The sequence below is a fragment of the Taudactylus pleione genome, unplaced genomic scaffold (genome assembly GCF_031769625.1).
Source record: "Taudactylus pleione unplaced genomic scaffold, aTauple2 ptg000169l, whole genome shotgun sequence".
Classification (NCBI taxonomy): domain Eukaryota; kingdom Metazoa; phylum Chordata; class Amphibia; order Anura; family Myobatrachidae; genus Taudactylus; species Taudactylus pleione.
Genome location: NW_028284571.1, coordinates 1,345,876 through 1,364,426, shown reverse-complemented (window position 1 = coordinate 1,364,426; position 18,551 = coordinate 1,345,876). Strand labels below are relative to the sequence as shown.

Below are 18,551 nucleotides of genomic sequence, written 5' to 3'. Positions count from 1 at the left end.
ACCATCTTTTTGGCCGCTCGCTATAGCTGTGGGTGGTAACCCACAGCTATGCGTGCGGCCAGGAGGCCGTTCTAAAATGTCGGCGGGACGGCCCTGATTCAGAGCGATCGCTCTGTCACAGCGTCCGGCTCTGAATCAGGGCCAGAGGACGCAGCTTGTGAAATGCAGAACCTAGCCATAGTCTTATGCTTAGGAGAACTTTAGAGATCAGCTACTAGACAGAACTGCAGGTAGGGACTTGTCCAATAGACTGGGAAAGCACTAGGCCCTGGATGCTAGGGGTTGAGCACCAGTTAGTGTAGCGTAGAAGTTGATGTTCTCTTGTATCTAAAATAGATGGTCAGACTACATGATGAAGGTTATCCTGCAAAGTCTATCTATGCCAACCAGTAAAAAAAGGGTCTTGCCTGGCTTTCAATCTAAATCTGCCAAATTGTAAAATCAAATGAGCTTTGCCTTCTATTGTTAGGCATTGCTAGAACCAAGCAGACATCCCAAGTAATACAGACTATAGTAAGAAATGTGACAGTGTGCTATAAGGGAAAGCAATACATTTTATTTGTTATTATTGTGCACTAAATCATTATGAGTCCACAATGAGCACCAAACAATGCACTGATTTTACCTTCCCTTAGACTTGTTATACATATTTACTTTAATATTTACCTGCAGCATTGTGCTTGTGGTAATCAATCATATCTGGAATAGAGTTAAAGATGTGTTTCTCAGCTAGGTAATATTGTTTGGGGAACCCGGTTTCCTTTATGTGGTAATGGCGTATTGCTGAGGAACCTTCCCTGGAAGGAGAGACGTTTTACAATTTACAATTTAAATGCCCACTGTTCTAGTACACAATATAAAATAAAAGCGCTAGAGCTCATCCAGTCACTTTCCCAGTCAGCATGGAGCTTAATGTACTCTCCACAGGGTGACCGCAGAACTGGAATTCTAGTGCTACAAAATTAAGGAGAGATGTACTAAGCCGAGGAGAGAGATAATGTACCAACCAATCAGCTCCTTACTGTCATTTTTCAATTTTTCAGCCTGTAAAGTGAGTTAGGAGCTGATTGGTTGGTAGTTTATCTCTCTCCAAGGCTTGATACATCTCCCCCATAGTCTGATCAGGAAATGCAGAGTGGTGCACAGCAGAACGTCAGACAGCAGCAGGGAGCTATAGTAGCTGTCAAACCAGTGAGGGTAGAGATTAATGGAGAAATTATGAATATGTACATTTCTGGGCAATGACGATATGAAGGATTGATGGGGCACTTGATTATATGGGGGATTGATGGACAGAATGATGATATGGAGGACTGATGTATGCCTGAGGATATAGGGAACTGGTGTGGGGCAGAATGATATGGAGAATTGATAGGGGACATGATGGGCAGGGGTGATTAAAGAGAGGAGGGGGCCCGTATGCAGACCACTCTGTGCGGGCCCCTTCCCCTCTGTGGTGTAGTACTCTGGCATTGTGCCAGAGTGTGCTGTGCATCTGCAGGTCTCCGAAAACATGTTGCCCACGCCACTGTACCGTGAACATTTCTACTGCACATATCACCGGCAAATGGCTACCATGCCATTTTCCCGGTAATTAGTGCTGCCACTGCAGCGCCGACGCTGGTCTCCAGAGAGGCAAGTATTAAACATGGGTGCAGAGTGTGCAGTGTGGGTCCCCCTGTATCCAGATGCCTGTGAGAACCACACACCCTGCACCTATTATAGATATCCGCCAATGGGTATGGGTGTGTTATCAGGGGACATGGCACAGTGATATGGTGGATTTAGGGGGCATTATATAGGGCATTGATGAGAGATATGCTAAATGGGGATAGAGGAGATGTGGGCTTTGATGTGGACCGTGATAATATGAAGGAATGGTGGGGACATAGTGATTTATATAGGGGATAGATGGGGGACATATTGCCCACCACCACTGCCACATATCATTATCCCACATAGTAAGGGCATAATAAGTGCAGTCACTGATAATATGGGGGGCATGATGACATGAAAATGATGACAAAGTACTCAGCTCCATGGTGACCGCATAACTCATATATCCCCTCCTTCCCCTCCTCAGCTCATCATATAGCCATTCTTCCTCTGAGAAGAACAATATCTATATAGTTCTAGAAAGTAAAGTTTTAACAATTTTTGTTGACATGTGGCAGATGATTTGCCTATACGCATTGTTTACACCGTGTCACTCTGCATTCTGCGATTTCTGTCATTTGACAGTTGTTCTATAATGTATATTATTGTGCCCTGTATATTACTGTAACATATTATTATTACCTCTCCTATTATATTTCCGTACCCTCCCTCCCCCTTCCTATATAATGTTTAAAAAAGAATCTACTAAAACTGCCTTAAAAAAAAAAAGAGAAAAAAAATACATAAAAATCACCAGCTATTATGTGTAATCCAGAAACAGACTACTGTGGCTCCCAGTGACACCATGTGACTTCCATCATGCAGGTGCACACTGGTGATTATAACTAGTAGCAAAGCACACTCATATCCCGAGATGAGTACAACTCTGCCTGTGGGTGAATACATGTCATTTTCCTGTGCACGCTCCTTCTAAGCAAAATAAACCTGACTTGCCTCTAACGGCATCAGACCCCATAAGTGGAACTTACTAAGGTCCTTTAATAAATAACTTTAGATAACAGCGATCATTTAACATTCTAATCATATAATGGTAATAAAGATTTTCCAGCAGTAGTATGAACTTACCCTGCATATTTTGTATAAAGTGAGACAGTATACAAGCCAGCTTGACTGGAATTCCTAACGATGAACCCACCTTCTTTATCCTGTTACAACACAATGGAGCAGATATTAGGGCTACTAGTTAAGTATGCACTGTGGGCCTGATTCACACAGTTCAACTACGATACTATGCTAATCCATTGTGATCGCTATGCCGACGTAGCACAACATAAGGTCGCCAACTTTACCTTACACACATCCGTAATGTTTAGGAAGACTGCAAAACCATCGGTACAATCGAGTACCATCGCAGCCTCACGCACACTTGCACAAGCCCTGACCTTACTCAGAAATTGCTAACAAACACGCACGCTACCAGGCTGCGTAGGGCATCGCAGTGGATAATCTATGCACACTTATGCAACGGCGTTCAAACGTACTGGTACCCCGTCACCACCCAAAAATGACACTTCCTTTCAATCACTCTGCGATGGGTCTGCGTAGTCACTGCGATCACAGTCCCGATCGCAGTGGCCGGTTCGCACACTGCAATGCATTCGCAGAACGCAAAAATCGACCAAATGCGCATGTAATCGCAGTTCTGATCGGTAGTGAATCAGGTCCTGTGTTCGCCAATGGCATTGTCATACTAGCACAGTGTTTGTAGCAGCCACTAGCGAAGTTGTGTGTGACATAACAGTGTCCTGACTCTGTGTAAAGTCCATCTCACATTCCAGAATTCAAATCAACATTTTGTTATTTATTCATGTAACCGGACAAATGAGACAATATAATACGCAAGCTTATGCCCTGTAAGTCCAGCCAGAATTGTAATTGCCTGTTTGCCTACTATTCTCAGTTTTATCTTTGTAACATTACTATTATATGAACTTAATGGAAATGGCAACTATATGCGGCTTATGTATAGGGTGCGAGATTGTGCCGGGGCAGGAATTTAGGCGAGTGTTCCCTGTAGTTTTAAAGAGGCAATCATCACCAGCTTAGTTTTGCCTTTAAAATGACTGGTGCTTGAAAATAAAAGGAACACTCGTCTGAATTCCCGCAGCGGCACAAGCTCGCACTCTATTACATAAGCCCCTATATAAGTATATATCCCTTTAAGGGTCCTGTAGGTGAGAATTGCATTTCTTGCTTTTTATTTATTTTATGGTTAATTCATTAATTATCATCATTCATTTTTACTGACGTTTTGTAAGACTAACACAGGGAGGGGATGGATATAGAAGGAAGAAAAAGGGGACATATGAAAGGAGGGGAATCATTGTGCACACATGCAAAATCTACAATATATGATACATGGAAACACACAATTACACAAAGTGAACACATCAGTATAAGCATAGCGCTCAAAAGAGAGCTAGAACTAGGTAAAATACAGGCATCAGATGACATGGAAAGCTATGGGTCATCAGAGGGTTCAAAATCAAGTCAGCACCTTCTATATCAGTGAGAAATTAATGTCATCTGATCCATTTTACCAATGGCAAAGAGGCAGAGGTAGAGCATGGGAGTCCCAATGTCTCCATTACAACGCACAGCTGTACCCAGGTCATGTATGGGAGCGACTGACAATCGACCACATGGTCCCACACACCGGAGAATGGACAAAACTGATTGTTCAAATAGGTTAAATTAGTTTGATTAAATCAACTTGTCTGAACGACCATTTTTGTTGGTTTTCCAGTGTTTGTGAGCAAATGGACGATTGTCAATGGCTCCCATACACTACCAGGTTTTCATTCCAACCAGCCAGATTGGACAGATGTCTGACCGATAATTGTATAGTGTATGCCCAAATCGCACTCCAATGCAGACTGTCCCCATTTCACATTTCTGCTAGAGACTTAAGGCACACATCCACTAGGCGATATTAATGTGCGATTTCACGATTACGACATCGTAATCGTGCAATCGCTCATTAATCGTGCACTAAGTCGGAAAGGACCAGCGATGCGCGCTCCCGCTAGTCGTTTCAGACCTCAATCATCGCCAGAACATGCCGGTCAATCTGCCGATAACGACAGATTGGCCATGTTCGGGGATGTTGGAGGGTGCCTGCACTGAATGACTAATCATTCAGTGTAGGCACTGCAGGGGATGGAGAACGACGGTACGATTACAATGTTGTAATCGTACTGTCTTTACCCCATCGCCTAGTGGATGTGCGGCTTTACAGTGACATCCTTTCCCTCTGATTCTGAGATGGATGCTGCAACGTGTGTGTATCTTTTGCTGGTACTGCTTTTACAACTTTATGCAAATATTGCTGCAAACCCTTCCCTGGTGTACAACTGTGCGTCTGAGATCTCACTTTGGGTGTCTTTAGATGCTGAATGCCCATAAGAACGACTTTCTCTATGCATCCGCATAGCCACCTGCCTGTCATCCCAGTCATCGCCCAGATGCGCATAATAAATTTTCAAGACATTTCTGATATCATGTGTCTTAATCACAACTGCGACTCTGGGCCTGACTATGACGTGCATGTAGCTACATCTATTGGCGATCACCCACCTACGACTTTATTCAAATGGCCTACAAACTCTTTCCCTTGTGTACATCCATGCGGCCGAATGTGTAAGGGCTGAGACACCCCTTATAGCGCCTGTATCAATTGGTGCGCCCTTATACACCACCATCGGTCGCACCATCGAAACTTGCACCAGCCCTACGGCAGGCGCAGTTTCTCTGTCTGACTATGGCCTCCCATATCTGCAGCTGTGTGTCTGACTATGGCCTCCCATGCCTGCAGCTGTGTGTTTGACTATGGCCTCCTATGCCTGCAGCTGTGTGTCTGACTATGGCCTCCTATGCCTGCAGCTGTGTGTCTGACTATGGCCTCCTATGCCTTCAGCTGTGTGTCTGAAGCTGTGTGTCTGACTATGGCCTCCTATGCCTGCAGCTGTGTGTCTGACTATGGCCTCCTATGCCTGCAGCTGTGTGTCTGACTATGGCCTCCTATGCCTGCAGCTGTGTGTCTGACTATGGCCTCCTATGCCTTCAGCTGTGTGTCTGACTATGGCCTCCTATGCCTGCAGCTGTGTGTCTGACTATGGCCTCCTATGCTTGCAGCTGTGTGTCTGACTATGGCCTCCTATGCCTGCAGCTGTGTGTCTGACTATGGCCTCCTATGCCTGCAGCTGTGTGTCTGACTATGGCCTCCTATGCCTGCAGCTGTGTGTCTGACTATGGCCTCCTATGCCTGCAGCTGTGTGTCTGACTATGGCCTCCTATGCCTGCAGCTGTGTGTCTGACTATGGCCTCCTATGCCTGCAGCTGTGTGTCTGACTATGGCCTCCTATGCCTGCAGCTGTGTGTCTGACTATGGCCTCCTATGCCTTCAGCTGTGTGTCTGACTATGGCCTCCTATGCCTGCAGCTGTGTGTCTGACTATGGCCTCCTATGCCTGCAGCTGTTTGTCTGACTATGGCCTCCTATGCCTGCAGCTGTGTGTCTGACTATGGCCTCCTATGCCTGCAGCTGTGTGTCTGACTATGGCCTCCTATGCCTGCAGCTGTTTGTCTGACTATGGCCTCCTATGCCTGCAGCTGTGTGTCTGACTATGGCCTCCTATGCCTGCAGCTGTTTGTCTGACTATGGCCTCCTATGCCTTCAGCTGTGTGTCTGGGAAAGCAGCCCCTTGCATTTACACGCCCATGACACTCCCATAACACGCCCACTGCACAGACCATGGAGTCTATTCACTAAGCCTGGGAGAGAGATAGAGTGGAGATAGATAAGTACCCACCATTCAGCTCCTAACTGTCATTTTTCAAACACAGCCTGTAACATGACAGTAAGGAACTGATTGGTTGGTACTTTTTGGTTGGTATCTCCATCCACTTTATCTCTCCAAGGTTAGTACATAGACCCCATATTTGTGTGCACTATTAGCCATGTCTGCCAGTCACTGCCAGGAAACACCCATCATGTTACTGTCTGAATGGAATGCAGCAGCAGCAGCTTTGTGTTTACAGTCTGTGTAACGCATGCGCCATAGGGGTTTTCAGAAATTCTCATGCATGCGCAGTTGCAAATAAAAGGCTCAACATACATGAACATCAGCATTGCGTGCAGATTGCGTGTGACTCAGAATCAGGCCCTCTGTGCACACAGACTCTGGACACGTGTAGTGCAACCTAGACACATGCGCAGTAGAAGAAAATCGCTCAACTTCATACATCATCGACGTTGTGTCCGACTCAGGATCAGGTCCCAAGTGACCTTTATGTGGTATATATAATTATTAGCGCTAGTCATTGTGCATTGTTACCACTTACTTCACTCCTAAGTAGTTGTTCTGCTTTCCCTCTGTTCATATTCTTGCTATACCATCTGGAACAAACAAAATGATTTGTTGTTAATGAATGTTGGAAAAGGGGTGTGTGGGGGCCATATGGCCTGGAGGGAAAGTAGAGTAAGTTTCTCTTGGTCTCGCAGCCCCACATGCTATTACAATAACAGGCTATTATAGGAAGACATGCAGACATGCTGTAGCAAATTATGATGAGCCAGGAGTTGTGTGGTCCTGCAGAAATCAGCATTATGCCACCTCGTAAGCAGATTTGCCAGTAAATCAGGTGTAAGTTCTTTGCTTAAAAGGAATGTGCACAGAAAAATGTGTATGTTTCATTTTATCTCGAAGTGCCACCATATCTACATGCATGTACACCTAGTTTACCATTAATCACCATCATCAGTGTGGACTTGTACCTGTCCTGTACTAGGTGCAAAAAAAACACCTTCAAAAAATATGAGATATGGTAAGAACTTACCCTTGTTATCTCTATTTCTACGAAGTCCATAGGGTTCCACAGGATACCTTGGGGTATAGGTGTGACGTCAGTCGCAGGGCACCAAAGAGTTAAGCTTTCAGCCTCCCAGGATGCACTAGGTCCCCCTCCTATACCCCGCCCCCGGGCCAAGGCACCTCAGTTAGTTACCAAGCCATAGGCCGGAGGAGGAGAAGGAAGAGAGAGAACAAAGATCTGGACACATACAAGAATCACATTCTCACCAGAGGGAGACGGAAAACCGGTGACCAGAGCAAAGCCCATCTGCAGCACAGGTGCGACAGGGCGGGAGTCCTGTGGAACCCTATGGACTTCGTAGAAATAGAGATAACAAGGGTAAGTTCTTACCATATCTCATATTTTCTACTTCAGGGTCCATAGGGTATCCACAGGATACCTTGGGGATGTCCCAAAGCAGTATCCTTTAAGGGTGGGGACGCTCCTGTGCAGAAAGGAGAATCCGCCGCCCGAAGGAAGCATCCTGAGAGGCGAAGGTGTCAAACCTGTAATACCTCACGAAGGTATGGACAGAAGACCACGTAGCAGCCTTGCAGATCTGAACTGCCGAGGCACCACGTCGAGCTGCCCACGAAAGACCCACAGACCTAGTGGAATGAGCCTTCAGAGAAGGCGGGACCGGTAGGCCTTCATGAAGATAAGCTTCAGAAATAGCCATACGGATCCAGGCTGCCAAAGTTTGCTTTGAAGCAGGCCAACCCTTTTTACAGAAGCCATAGAGGACAACAAAGCGTCCGACTTCCTAAACAAAGAAGTGCGGTCAACATAAGTCCTTAAGGCCCGCACAACATCCAAAGAGGCCTCACCCACGGAAAGACCCGGTGAGTTAAAGGCCGGAACAACTATTTCCTCGTTAACATGAAACTGGGAAACAATTTTGGGAAGAAACTCGGGCCGAGTGCGGAGCACTGCCCTGTTCCCATGAAAAACCAAGAAAGGGGGTCTACAAGAAAGAGCCCCTAACTGAGAAACACGTCTGGCTGAAGCAACGGCCAGAAGGAAAACAGTCTTAGCTGTTAAACATTTAATATCCACTGAGCCCAGTGGTTCAAACGGCGGTCCTTGGAGAGCCCTCAGGACCACAGCCAAATCCCAAGGCGCCACAGGTGGAACAAAGGGCGGCTGAATACGGAGAACACCTTGCATAAAGGTGCGCACATCCGGGATTGTAGCAATCCTACGGTGAAACCAGACAGATAGGGCCGAAACCTGTACCTTCAAAGAAGCAAGGCGAAGCCCATGATCTAGTCCCGCTTGCAGGAAGGCGAGAATCCGAGACAGACGAAACTCCCGCGGTGCATAACCTCTCGGTCGACACCACTGGAAGAACGTATGCCACACGCGATGGTATATCCTCGCGGAAGACGGTTTCCGAGCTCGTAACATGGTACGCACCACAGAGCTGGAAAACCCCCAGGACCTCAGCATGGCCGTCTCAACAGCCACGCCGCCAAAGACAGCCGAGTCAGGTCCGGGTGAAGACAAGGACCCTGAGACAGAAGGTCCGGTCGTAGCGGCAACCGCAGAGGACTGTCCACGGACAGACCCTGAAGGTCTGAGAACCAGTGCCGTCTGGGCCACGCGGGAGCTATCAACAGGAGCGTCCCTCCTTCCTGTTTGAATTTCCGGATTACCCGTGGAAGAAGGGAGACCGGAGGGAACAGGTATGCGAACCTGAACGTCCACCGGACGGACAGAGCATCCACCAGAGACGCCCCTTCGTCTCTTGTGCGAGACCCGTACACCGGCAACTTGTTGTTGTGCCGGGACGCCATGAGGTCGATTTCTGGAAGACCCCACCTGTCCACCAGTAGTTGAAAAACGTCCGGGTGCAGGGACCATTCCCCTGGATGAACGTCCTGGCGACTTAGAAAGTCCGCCTCCCAATTTAGCACTCCCGGGATGAAGACCGCTGATATGGCCGGAAGATTGCGCTCCGCCCAAACCAGGATCCGAGAGACCTCTACGAGAGCCACCCGACTGCGAGTTCCTCCTTGCCTGTTTATGTAGGCCACGGTGGTAGCATTGTCCGACTGGACCTGCACCGGGTGACCCTGGAGAAACCGCTGTGCCTGCAGGAGAGCATTGAAGACCGCACGCAGTTCCAAGATATTTATTGGAAGCTCCGCTTCTGTCGGTGTCCACCTGCCCTGGAACAAGTGTGGACCTGAAACTGCTCCCCAGCCCCGAAGACTGGCGTCCGTTGTCAACAGGACCCAATTTGGAACCCAGAACGGACGTCCCTTGTTGAGGTGGGTCGTCTTTAACCACCACGCAAGGGACAGGCGAACCTCCGGGGTGAGCACAATCGTCTGGAACTTCAGAGACTGAGGCAGCCCGTTCCACTTGGACAGGATCAGGTGCTGCAGAGGTCTGGAGTGAAACTGGGCGTATTCCACCATGTCGAACACCGACACCATGGAGCCCAGTAACCTCATCGCCGAGTGTAAGGACACCCGGCGGCTGTGCAGACAACTGCGCACCCTTGACTGTAAAGCAGAGATCTTGTCCTCCGTCACGAAGATCCTTTGCTGTCCCGAGTCCAATAAGGCTCCAAGATGCAGAATCCTCCGAGACGGGATTAGAGTGGACTTCTGCCAGTTGATTAGCCAGCCGTGCCGTTGCAGCAGTGCAATGGTCAGGTCCAAGTGGTGTAACAGGAGCTCTGGAGATCCTGCCACCAATAACAGGTCGTCCAAGTACGGCAACATGCGGACTCCTTGCAGCCGCAGAGAAGCCGCCATGACCGCCATAGCGTCCTGTATGTCCAATGACACCATGTAGTCCCCAGGTTCCAGCGCCAGAATGATGGACCGTAGGGTCTCCATCCGAAACTTCGGGACCCGCAAAGACTTGTTGAGTGCTTTGAGGTTGAGAATCGGACGATATGACCCATTAGGTTTCTGTACCAAAAATAGATTTGAATAGAAACCCTGGCCCCTCTGGGAGAATGGAACAGGCACTATAACTCCAGCCTGGAGCATAGTGTGCAATACCTTCCGCAGCTCCGTAGCCTTGTTCCGGTCTGATGGTAGACCCGTGGTGAAGAATCGAGCCGGGGGTCTGTGCCGGAAGGAGAGGGCGTACCCGTGAGAGACCACCTCCAGAACCCAAGTGTCTGTCGTAGTGAACGACCAACACCGGGAGAACTGCAGCAGGCGGCCTCCCACCCTGGGATCCCCCAAGGGGAGACCCGGACCGTCAGGCCGCTGGCTTGTCATCTGGCTTGGGGGCCGGACGTCTGGTACTCCATGCCTGTTTCCGGGGCTTGACCGATTTCTTAGGGCCAGCCTGTCGAGGAAACGACTGTGGTTTGGGCCTGCCCTGGGCCCTAGATGACCGAAAGGACGATGGTCCAGAACCAGAAGGAGCAGCGGCCGACGGGAGACAAGCAGATTTGGCTGCCGCCAGCGTGGCCACAATCTTATCCAGATCCGGACCGAAGAGAACTTCTCCGGTAAACGGCAACGCTTCCAGACCTTTCTTGGATCTGCGTCCGCCTTCCAGGATCGCAGCCACAAGGTGCGACGAGCAGCTACCGCTGCTGAAGAAATTCTAGACACCAGAGTACTAATGTCTAGAGCCGCCTCGTTGATGTAGGTGGCCGAATCACGGAGATTGCCAATCAACTCCGCCTGTTCGGCCGGACAGTCGGATTCAAAAGAAGCCTCTAATGAATCCGCCCAGCGCTCCATCGCTCTGGCAACCCAGCAAATGGCCATAGCCGGCCGTGCTGCCCCCCCTGCAAGGGAATAAGCGGACTTCAGGCAGATTTCTACCTTGCGGTCCGTAGCATCCTTAAGGGAGGACATGGATGGCATCGGCAATGTGGCACTACGGACAAGACGGGTCACGTGAGAATCCACCTGTGGAGGGGATTCACACTTAGCAAAATAATTATCCGCGAACGGATAAGCCACCGCCAGGCGTCTCTGCGGCTGGTATCTTTTGCCAGGTTGTTTCCACGCCACCTCTAAATGGTCCACCAACTGACCCGAAAGAGGAAAGACTGTGGCATCGCCCTTCACATCTTTGAAAAAGGCATACTTAGATTTAGCCGCTGGGGGAACTTCGTCCTCAATCACCAAGGCTGTGCGGACCGCCCGAATAAGTCCAGGAATATATACTTTGGACTTAGCATCAGCGTCCTTAGTATGGAAAGGTTCCTGATCGTAAGGATCCAGAATCTCCCCATCATCAGACGTCCCTTCGTCATCCTCATAAGGAGCGGACAGAGACGCCACCGGCCTTTTATGAGGCCGCATCACAGACTCCCCTTGCAACACATCCGACAAGTGCTGTACAGAACTCGTCAGGGAGTTAACCCACGCTGGCTCCTGAGAACCCGGGAGCGGGGAAATAGGGAGACTGTGGGGTACCACCAATTGTCGTGGGAACCCCTGCATGGGTGACGACACCACAGACTGCTGGGACAAACCCATCGGAGTAAACGCGGGCTGCGGAGCTAACTGGCCCACTAAAGCTGTTAACGCCTGAGCGAAACAAGCCCAGGGCGGCTCCTGTACCGGTGCTGTAACCGTAATAGGCCGCGCCATGGACAAACACTGCCGGCAAAGGCCCTCCGCGCTACCCTCCCCCTCCGCTAACGGTACTTTGCACGTGGTACACTGTAGCCGGAGGGGAAAATCACTTTCAGACATGATGGCACCACGTATGTGACCTCTCTCACCAATTAAGTATTAAATAGGCGAGAGACCACCCTGCAGCACCGCACCGCAAGGGCTTTAGCAGAAAGAACAGGGACAGTAATAAAGCTGACAGTTTAGAGAAGAAAAGTTACAGGCAGCGCTAGCACAGTCACATACAATGCAGAGAAATAACAATTCCTGCACTAACAGCGCTGATCACTCAACTACACAGACACAGGGCCTGGTAGGACACAGCGCTGCATACACAGACCTGAGCCACAGCGGAGGAGAGGTATGCGGGGGGACCCAGACCACGATGCTTCCTTCCAGACTTCCAGCAGCGTTCACCATGCGTTGCAGAGAAGATGGCCGCCGAGGAGCAGAGAGAAGCTGGCCTGGGGGAGGAGCGCTGACACAGGACCAGTCAGCACAGTGCAGAGAGGGCTGTGTGCAGCGGGGGAGGCGCCGGCTGTGAGACAGGGAAGGCGCGCTCCCCTGGCATGCATTTAACCCCTGGGACGCCGCAGCGCTACCGCTCTGCTGCGGTCCGCTGTCCCAGGGGGTAGTGGAAGCGCAGGTTGGTCGCCTGGCTCCACGCTGCAGCCAGTCCCCAGGGAGCCCCCTGCCTGGGGACTTAGGACCATGTGATCAGCGGGGACCCACCGCGGGACCCCGCTGCTTACCTCTGTCCCCCTTGAATCCGGCCATGGTCCGGAGCATCTGGGGTCACCGCTAGCTGTGACCCCAGACGCCCACCAGCATCCCCGGATCAGTACCGGCGTTCTGGTACCGGCGGGGTGTAGGGAAGACAGCATGGACGTCAGGACTGACTGTCCATGCTGTTCATCCAGATGTGCAGCCACAGCTGCATGAAGAAAAAGCTTCAGGGGCTCTTCTAGCCCCCACTCCAACAGGTGCACCCGACTCCGGCCGGGCACCAAACTAAACTGAGGTGCCTTGGCCCGGGGGCGGGGTATAGGAGGGGGACCTAGTGCATCCTGGGAGGCTGAAAGCTTAACTCTTTGGTGCCCTGCGACTGACATCACACCTATACCCCAAGGTATCCTGTGGATACCCTATGGACCCTGAAGTAGAAAGGTGTATTTTATCTTGCGTCTAGCTCTGCTTTTGCTTGAACACACCCTCATTGATCATTGGTGACGTGAGAATGCCCACTTACACCCCAGTTCTGCAGCTTCAATCACAAGTATAGATGCAATTTACATGTAAATGACTCTGCATTGCCCATACCTGCAGGTACAGATTTTCCCAGTAGTGAGAATTCACACAAGATATGCTCTGTATATCTGCGTCCGCTCAACTCGGCCCCAATAACTATGAGACGTGCACTAAGGGCCTGATTCGGCTTGGATTGCAGTTGCTAATACGCACGCAATCGGACGATTGTTTAATTTTGCGCATGCATATGCATTGCAGTGCTTGTGTCAGTCACTGCGATCGCAGTGACTACGCAGGCCCATCGCAAAGTGATTGATAGGAAGTGCCGTTTGTGGGTGGTGACAGGGGGGTACCAGTGCGTTTGAACGCCGTTGCATAAGTTTCCTGGCCTCTATTTAGCATCTGCGGCGTGATCCCATGGGGCACTTAGCATGCCAATGGTCTAGCAAATGATCCAATGTTCCGTTCTAGAACACAACTCGGACCAATAATGCATGCAGGAGGCATGACACCTCCTGATGCATTACCAAATTAGAGCTATCGCAGATGCTACCATGTAAGCAGCTGCAATCGCCCTGTATCCTTCTGTTCATGTACTCGGTGTCCTATGCTCTAGTTCCGGAACTCTGAAGTGACTTCGCCGCGGAACCAGCAATCCACTCACTACCCGATCATCCGTGAATTGCTGGATTCCCGATGCCCTCACTTCTGTGTTTCGGACCTGGAAGCAGAGGACGCTGACTATCCATACAGTGATAAACAGTTTACTGATAACTACATAAATATGAGTTTTAAATAATATTATTAATAATCATATGTTCGCCCATGCTCTCGACGTTTGATTTTATTGTTGCAGATATGTTCCCTGCTAGTTCACACATGTGTAGCCCAAAAACTTTACTATTTAAATTTGTCCCAGTACAGTAACCTTGTAGGACATGTCTCGATTTAAAAAAATGATCCCTTATTTACTTAACTAAGTAAAATATTTGACTTACTCATATTGGTCTAAATTGTCTAATTTCTTTTCCGTGACATAGTTGCTGGGAATATAGCCTTCTTTTCTGAAACAAACAGAAACAGATTTACTGTAAAAAAGAGTAATACACATAGTAATTATTTGCATAATTTCCAATCTAGCACACAAGGCAAGATCGTTGTTTCAGTAGGCACCATAATCAAATTATTACAATCATGTTTTAATTCTTCAATTTAACTTTGTATGAGATTAAAATGAGTTATATAGAATGGGTGTAAAATGCATCCAGGTATACGTATTTATATGACTCCTGGAATTATTCAGGTAAGTTAAGAACAGATGTCCCATTATATAAGAGAGCAGGTGACAATGAGGAAGTGAGGATACTAGTCATATTTTACTTAGCAGCTGCCTGGTCAGAGTTTCATTACCTGGGGGGAGGGGGCTACATACACCTGTGACCCCGTCTAAAATCAACTATGAATGAAATAGCAGCGTTTATTCTAAAACTAGTGACGGCTTACCATATGCCTTTGTATATATGGTTTTGTATAATTAGACTATGTTTTCAGCAGATATATAGCAAAGCACAGTATTTGTACATATTAGTGGATATTATCAATTAAATGTTACAAATAAAGGATAATAATAAATAATAATTACAAATGTTTTCTCATTCTCATATATGGGTATGCTAGGATCATACTACATGTGCCTGGCTACGCTTTCATTAGCTACATTTGTTACTTTGCACTGTGCTGAGTCTTAGGCCCCATACACACTAAACGATGTGTGTAAGTGGCATTATCGTCATCGGCAGGGGTGCCGGCATCGGCAAGTGTACACACACTTGCCGATACCGACCAACGACGGACGATGGCGGGGGGGGGGGGGGGAGTGGGGGCATCGCTCAGGATATCCCTAGGTTGGGCTACTTGTACAGCTGATTGGAGATATCATAAACGACCAGCGGGAGTGCGCATCGTTGGTCGTTTTTCGCATACACGCTGGTCGATATTGTGAATGATAACGATATTGTTCAATTGTTCAAAATGTCACTACAGGTATATGAAAGGTACCTGCAATCAGGTGACACATACATCCTGCTCAGACATTAGGTGAATAGGGTTTCCCATAAAATTAATGGACTGAAGGAGCACAGGTAAGTGATATTCCCCTATTTAACATCTCAACTAATATCACCTTTATTTTTTTTTAATATTTAAATGTTGGATAGAAATAGCCTTTAAACCTGGACACATACTGTATGCACCAAGGCAATTGGAGTCTGGCCCTGATTCAGAGCCGGACGCTCTTGACAGAGCGCTCGCTCTGAATCAGGGCCGGCCTTCTTGTTTTTTAGAGCGGCCTCCTGGCCGCTCGCATAGCTGTGGGTGACCACCCACAGCTATAGCGAACGGCCAGGAAGATGATCGCGATAGCCAAGACCATCGCGACCATCGGGCTTGCGACGAGACCCTTGTGGTAGGGTCTCGTTGCCGCAAGCCCCAGAGAGTTTTCGGCTCTCACAGAGCTGAAATCTCTCCCACTGACATCAATCGTGATGTCAGTGGGGCCGCCCCCAAACGGAGGCGTTCACATGGGAACGCCTCCGTTTGGGCAGCCACTCCCCCGGCCCGCCCACCAAAGGGGGCGTGCTGTCACTCAACATCGACAGTACGCCCCCTTTGGTACGAGACCCGGAGCGACGGTTTGCCCGTCTCTGTCTGGGTCTCGTGTATGCGCACGATGGAGCCGGCTCCGTCGTGCACATGCGCACTGGGCCAAAATCGACCCGCTTGCGAGCGCTTAGCGCTCGCGAGCGGGTCTGAATCAGGTCCTCTATCCAAAACTGTTATACTGTATGTGTAGAACAATTGAATGTCCAATCCAACTAAAACTAAAATCTGCCACTGATCCAGCACAAGTGTTCAACATCATTGTTGTTGGACAGAATAGTGTGGTGAGGATGGATCTATGTGTACAGGCTGAGCAGTCAGTGCACATATATTCTGTTATGATTGTGTTACATGTGAAGGTGAGATTCCCACTAGAATGCTGCAATCACTTCTGTGCTGTCCCACAAACTACAAACCTACAAATCCATAGTCACTCTTGCTTACCCATATATATTTCTTGCCTTCCACCAGTGGACGTCCTTCTTTTCTATCACCACATACTCTTCCCCAGTAACCAGCTTAAGGTCATGTGTCTCTGCCGGATGGAAGTCAAACATTGCAATCACTATGTCTTCTTTGTCTCCATTGCTGCTCATCAGCTCTACCTCTGGGGGCTGAGGAGGTGGAGGCCTTGACTGGGGAAAGAAAAGCCATTTATTGCAATATAAACAAAAGGGCTGTTAGTTTCTGTAACCAACATAAATTTACATTACTTTATAAATCCTATTTATGTGCAGGTTTCTAATGAATTACATTTTCTATGAACTTGCAGCGAGCTGTAATTTTGCTTGTTCATGCTGGGTCACAAAAGGTCCAATGAGCTTAATCCAACCCTTTATTCACTTGAAAGTGTCTCAACCATGAAATTAAGTAATATTTAGTATATTTTGTAGCTCTCTAGTTTGGATAACACCCTGAGAAAAATGTGTAAACTTTCCCAGTGGTACAATTTCAGCTGCTTTAACCTCTAGTCCTCTTCTTCATTAAGAATTAGCCGGCGCATTTCACTATGCAGCAAACAACATGTACTTGGTATATTCACTAACTAGGCAGTGGCGGATCCAGGGGGGAGCGATAAGAGCGATCGCCCCCCATACACACAGCCGCAATCCCGAAAGGGGCTTTAGTAAAGGGGCAGTAGGGTCAGCCAGTCAGCTCAGCTGGTGCTGCCTGTCATCAGTGCAGCCGCGCGGTGCAGCATCAGCGCGATTTGAGTGAGACTGTTGCCGGCCCCCATGTCCTCCTTCCGGGTGCCCGCTGAGGATTTGTTACCAGCGGGTGCCTGGTCCTCCCCCCGCCGCGGCAGTCGGAGACAGAGGCTGGATGAGCAGAGTGCACTATGGGAGAGACGTTATGACGTCTCTCCCAAAGTGCAGAAGAGCAGCCGAGCGGACCGGACGTCAGCAGACGCGAGAGCAGGGCTTAAGGTAAGTATTAGGTTGTTTTTTTTTGTGCAAGCGTCTGGGGACATTACTCGGGGGGCACTACTACTGGGGGCATTACTTAGGGGGGGCACTTCTACTGGGGGCATTGCTTTGGAGGCACTGCTACTGAGGACATTACTCGGGGGCACTACTACTGGGGTCATTACTTAGGAAGCAATACTACTGGGGACGTTGCACAGGGGGCACTACTACTGGGGGCATTACTTAGGGGGCATTACTACTGGGGGCATTGTTTAGGAGGCATTACTCATGGGACATTACTCAGAGGGCAGTACTCAGGGGGGCACTACTACTGGGGCGACTGCTACTGGGGGCATTACTTAGGGGGGTCTTCGACTGGGGGCATTACTTAGGGGGCACTACTACTGGGGGCATTTCTCAGTGGGCACTACTACTGGGGGCATTAATACTGTGGCACTACTACAGTGGGAACATTACTACTGGCTGCACTAATACAGGGGCATTACTACTGGGGCACTACCACAGGGGGCACTACTACTTGGGGCATTACTACTGAGGCACTACTACAGGGAGCATTACTATTGGGGGCACTACTAATGGGGGCATGGCATAGGGGGAACTTCATAAGGGGCACCACTGCTGGGGGCACTACTACTGGGTGCTCTGCATAAAGGGCACAACTACTGTGGGCTCTGCATAAGGGACACCACAACTGGGGGAACTACCACTATTGGGGGCACCACTGCTGGGGGCATTGCATAAGGGGCACTACTATGGGCATTATGTGTATTAGGGGTACTACTACTGTGGGTATTGTGTATAAGGGGCACTACTGTGGGCACTGTGTAAAAGGAGCACTACTGTGTGTCATAACATGATTAAGGGACACTACTATGTGGTGTAATATGAATCAGGGTCACTAGGTGCGGTGTAATGTGGATAAGATTGTGCATCTGGTGAGTAATATTTCATGTGGGTGCCTATATGTGTGTTTTTTTTCCTGTGTATTTTTTCAGTATTTGTTGAAAATAGGAGGGGCAGAACTCTAAGTGGGAGGGGTAAATGAATAGAAAGGGGGAGGAGTCAGTACTAATTCTTAAACCGCCCCC

The 18,551-nt window shown here is 48.9% G+C and overlaps 1 protein-coding gene across 3 annotated transcripts in view; it reads right to left on the bottom strand.

Moving 5' to 3' along the window:
• Window positions 1-18,551, bottom strand: part of TEC (tec protein tyrosine kinase) — a 162,267-nt gene that overhangs the window by 17,676 nt on the left and 126,040 nt on the right. For all 3 annotated transcript variants that reach the window (XM_088475251.1, XM_088475252.1, XM_088475249.1), the window contains 5 exons: window positions 16,481-16,671; window positions 14,377-14,442; window positions 7,020-7,074; window positions 2,743-2,822; window positions 667-797 (listed from right to left, as the gene is read on the bottom strand). In XM_088475251.1, coding sequence (XP_088331377.1) covers window positions 667-797; window positions 2,743-2,822; window positions 7,020-7,074; window positions 14,377-14,442; window positions 16,481-16,671 — 523 coding nt within the window. The remainder of the gene's footprint in view (window positions 1-666; window positions 798-2,742; window positions 2,823-7,019; window positions 7,075-14,376; window positions 14,443-16,480; window positions 16,672-18,551) is intronic.